The 5,155-nt window shown below is 27.7% G+C and overlaps 1 protein-coding gene across 1 annotated transcript in view; it reads right to left on the bottom strand.

Annotated features, from left to right (window-relative positions):
* Nup160 (nuclear pore complex protein Nup160) overlaps positions 1 to 5,155 on the bottom strand; it is a 29,853-nt gene that overhangs the window by 21,202 nt on the left and 3,496 nt on the right. The window contains exons 4-8 of the mRNA XM_014428509.2: positions 4,982 to 5,078; positions 4,133 to 4,304; positions 2,799 to 2,971; positions 2,338 to 2,486; positions 237 to 383 (exon numbers count right to left, since the gene is read on the bottom strand). Of these exons, the coding sequence (XP_014283995.1) occupies positions 237 to 383; positions 2,338 to 2,486; positions 2,799 to 2,971; positions 4,133 to 4,304; positions 4,982 to 5,078 (738 nt within the window). The remainder of the gene's footprint in view (positions 1 to 236; positions 384 to 2,337; positions 2,487 to 2,798; positions 2,972 to 4,132; positions 4,305 to 4,981; positions 5,079 to 5,155) is intronic.

Here is a 5,155-nt window from a genome sequence, read left to right on the forward strand (position 1 = left end):
TCTTTTTATTTTTATTTCTATCATTTTATCTTAACATAGTTTCATTTTGTATCTTTTTAGCCCTGATGAAGCCCTGCAAAGTGGGGCGAAACGTTGGAAAATAAATAGTTGTAAACTATTTTTGTTTCACTATTGACCGCAACCCTGAACATCTCCCTATATATCAATTTTTTCGGTCAACTATACATACATATATACAATACATCTTTTATTATTTAATTTTTTTTTTTACTCACTTGAAGCGAAGGTCTGGTCAAAGCAACCTTAGAAAATCCAGGATGAATGACATTATTCTTGGTTACTGCTGGTGATTCATCAAGTGTTAACCAACTACACCAAAAATATCCCTCCTCTCCTGGACACATATTTGTAACTTCAAAACCCTAAAAAAATTAAATAACATTTTATAAAATATTTTAATCATGGATTTATCCCTTTTAGGGTCTGGACATAGATTATAGCAAAAGTTTTTCACAATGGGTAAAAAGGAATGCTTGACTAGAATAAGTATATTTTTTCTTTACCACAAATATAACTTTTATATTATATAGGGAACGTATCCCCGTATTATAGGTAATAGGCTGCAAATACAAAAACCTTGAATACATAATGGTAATTTGTATGGGATTAAAGGCCGTATATTTCAGTGTTTCAAAATAAATACTTTGCTACTAGTATAAAATAAATACTTCATTTTGGTTCCTGATAAATACATCCATATTATTCAAAAAATACAATACACAATATATTTTGGATCCACGAATAAGGAAATCTTCACCAACAAAACAAGAAGTGATCACAATTTTTAGATCAACCAACACCAAAACCGTCAATAAGGAGCTTTGGCTTAAGTACATAATATTGCAATTTGTAGGTCATTATCTTATAGTTTTCAGATTTGTTTTCAATTTAGTTCTAATCCATGCTTTATGAAAATTGAATATGTATTGTTATTTTATATCACAAATGTAATAATTATGAATAGTGAATTTTAAGGATTCCTTCCACACTAACAGAACTACTTAATCTTTTATTTATTAATTATTTAACAACTTATTTTATTCATCCCTGACAACTTTATCTTAACTTCTTTTGATGCTGAAAGCTGTTTTACTAACGTATCCATTGACTTAACCCTTAATATTGTAGAGAAGAACTGTACCATTATTGAATATCATATCAATCTTAACCCCACCTCATTTCTTGAATCTTCAGAACTTAGCTATAATTCGGGCGGTTTACCTGACCTTTCATGATAAATTCTCTCTTTCCTAGACCTACTTATCATTAGGAATTCCGATGGCTCCCTATCCACTGATTGGTATATCAAACCTACCTATTCCGGCAGACTCTTTTAACTATTTTTCCAAATATCCTTATCACCAAAAGATCAATGTTGCTAGCTATAAAGCTAATCTACCAATCACATCCTTTATCAGACCCTTAATACCACCAGACCAACATACAATGTATTAAACAGATCTTGCTTAACAAAAATTAAAAATATTTATTATTGTTGTTTTCTAAATATTTTTTTTTTCTATTCATTTCTTTTGTTAAACTTTACTTATATTTTGCCTCTTTATCTATTATTATGGTTACATATATTTTCTTTCTCTCAATTCTATTTTTCTTTCCATATTTTAATTTTTAAATTATTAATAACTAATATATTCATATTTCTTTGCATTATATAACTTCATTTATTTTATTTTCTTACTTGTTATTTTACCTACCTATTCAATTACCTATATATACATTTTATTTTCCACTTCTCTCATCACTTTATTTTATTAATTCCATTCTGCAAAATTATTTACTTTATGTCATTCTGTTTACATTTTATTTTTTATTTTCTATATTCATTGGTTATCTTGTTCTGTTCTTAGCCTTGATGAAGGCTAGAAACTCTAGCCGAAATGTTGGCATGATTAAATAAGTTACATTAATTTATTTGTTTTATTTTGACCGCACCCCCAACCATCTTCTCCTCGTATAAGTCATCCACGGTCAACTATCTCTCATAATTATAAACTCTTATACTTTATGTTAACCTTATAACTCCAGTCCTTCCCGCCCTCAATTCTTATCAACCTACACCACCTCTTTTCGATACAAGTCCCTTTCCCTACCTAATATCCCCATTATTTCTGACAATATACAAAAATCCTTGCAATCAAACTAATCCTACTCTATTTCTTGACCTGAAATCCCACAGCAAATTTTCTTAACTTTTTTTTTATACTAATAATTACGTTTAAAAAGAACTTTTTTATAATCAATCATATACTATTGGTGTTGAATCTGTACACTACTCATAAAAACATGTCTACTTACAGGTTGAATAGGTATTTCTGAAATAGTCGTGAAGTTGAATACACCATTATCATAATCGGGTGCCAATGTTACAATAGCAGCACCTTGTACACAACAATGTAATATAAAAGTGCCATTTATATATCCTTTGCACATCTTGTGTTTCTGAGCTAAAATCATAAAAAAGTACAGAAATGGCAATTTAAATTCACCTTTCATATTAAAACTACTAATAGGTTATAGAAACAATTATTAATACCATGAAGTTATCTTTATATTATACCTCAATTACTTAGAGTTATTTATAATAGTATTAAAAATAATTAACATACTAGGTTACACCCATTCTTAATAAGAACATAAATTAAAAACTAGCAACTGGAATAAGCAAATATAAATATGAAAATAAGAATCCAAAACGAAATTAGTGTTCTAATAATAATTATCATAAAGAAACAAATTGAACAATATGAGTTATTTACCTTTCAATGTTGTTTGACTTGTTAACTTAACACATATAGAAGTAATAAATGAACCTCTATCAACTGACCATACACGAAGGCTTCCTCCTCTACAAAGTGAAAAGAGAAAAAGCTCTTTTTTTATGTAATGTAAAATCAAACTGACTGGAACCCATTCTCCACCATCCTTTCCTCTGAAATAATGAAAAATTAAAGGAGGTAAAGTAAACTTCCAGTTTAATCTAGGTCAACTTATTTCTATGGAAAAAGGTCCATACATTGAAAATGAGAATCCAAATATTTCAGAATTGTAAATTAAAACATATATATTACAAGTTAAATTAAAAATAATGTTTATATACTGTTGTTTCTTTGTTTGTATAGTGCAATCTTAAAATTGATAGAATTTCATTCATTATACCTCCAAAAGCATTTAAATGGTTCCTCATATATTTTTAATCCGAAAAGTTAAAATAAATCGAACCACAGGTGTAAGATCTTAAAATCAATAACATGTTTATTTTCCCCATCTCTGAAAACATTTGAAGGGACCCTCAAATCTTAAAAATCCCAATGACTAAAATAAATCAATTCAAGAGCGTGTAATCTTAAAAATGATTATATTTTCAATTTCTACACCTCCAAAAAACATATTAAGGGACCATCATCTATTAATAATCCAAAAAGTTGAAATGAATTGACACTTGAAAGAATCTAAAAATGGTTAAAAAGGAATAACTTTTTTTATTAAAACTTATCTTAATAAGAATAAACAGTTATAAAACTTTATATTTTTAGGTTTAACAAATAAAAATTGAAAGATGATTAAAATTAAAAAGTTTGAAATAGAAAAGTTTCAATGGAATTTTAATTTAATAAAAATTAATTTGTAATTGTGACTGTTTAAAAAAAAAAAAAAAAAAATAGTAATTATTTTCAGTCTCCAATGGGAGATTTTCAAACCAAAAAATGAAAAAAAAAGTAATAGAACCACTTCAGTCATTCACAAGTTAGTCATAGCACAGACATACAGACCATGAGCCTTGCTTAGCAGAGGTGAATGACAATTATTGTTGGAGACTACAAATAGGTACTGTTTACAAAACCATCAAATAAGCAGTTTGCTAGCTTAGTTACGAAATCATTGGTTTTTTTTTTTTTCTTTTTTAAATAGGATGAGCTTACTGTTACTATTTTTAAGATGGTATGTTTAATAATTAGCTCTTTTCTTATAGTTCTTCTTCTATCAGTATAACACGACCTACTGGTCACTCATTGCTCTATTTTTTGTGGCTGCTCATCATAGAAATATTTGGCAACACAAACAAGTATCGTTTAACTTATTTTTGACTTACAAAATTCCTGTGAGAAATCTAGGAACGATGTTATCATGGGAAAGAATACGAGTAGAAGATGAGCCGCTAACAGAATCTATGTTCACAAGAAGAACAGATGAATTTGCTAACCCAAGAGCAAATATAGCTTCTCCATTATTTGCAATACAAGATGTGCAGCTGACGATGGCACCTTTACAAATAAAAAGAGATCAAATGAAACAAAATAAGTACCATGATTAAATATATACATACCATAATACAATCAACATAACAATACTTCTATCTAATGAATATAATGAGGAAATGAAATTTGGAATAAATACATCTAAAGTGAAAAAAAATTCAATTCAATTTACGAGACAAACAAGTATTATAATAAAATTATTTATTATAAGCAGACCCAGTAATTCTTAGCTACTAATAGATCTAAGTAAGTATATGGCTTTAATGACCATATTTGTAAGTTTGAAATAAATTATTGTATTTAGTTAAAATTAAACATTACTTCAATTATTATTTTTATGCCTTGATTACATTTATTAAATCTACAAATACAATAACGAATCAACCGCCATTTTTTTTTTTTTTTTATAAAAGATTTATAAGCTATATGGATAAAGTTTTTTTTCATTTCACAACAAAAGAAAGTTAGTGCAGAATGAAATTTACATAAATTATCTATTCATAAAATTGAACCTTTGCAGCCAAGGCATGATAATCCTACTTATTCTATGTGTGAAGAAACATCAACGATAGCTAAAGAGAACTGAAAAATTGACTACACTAAATCGATTAAGTGAAAACTTTATGAAACAGTAACTAATTATTAATAAAATTACAATAATACATATTTGCTATAGTAATTACTGGAAGAACAATTAAGTTGATGGTAGGTCTGTGGATCCGTAGCATCACTTTCACTAATACCATGGAAGATAGACAAACTCGACACTTCACCAAACCCCTAAAACAAAAATTAAATTTCAAAAACCCAATATTCATTTCAAGTCAAATATACAAATATATTTTTCCAATATATAT

Source organism: Halyomorpha halys, unplaced genomic scaffold, assembly GCF_000696795.3.
Source record: "Halyomorpha halys isolate HHAL.00 unplaced genomic scaffold, Hhal_1.1 Scaffold33.1, whole genome shotgun sequence".
NCBI lineage: Eukaryota > Metazoa > Arthropoda > Insecta > Hemiptera > Pentatomidae > Halyomorpha > Halyomorpha halys.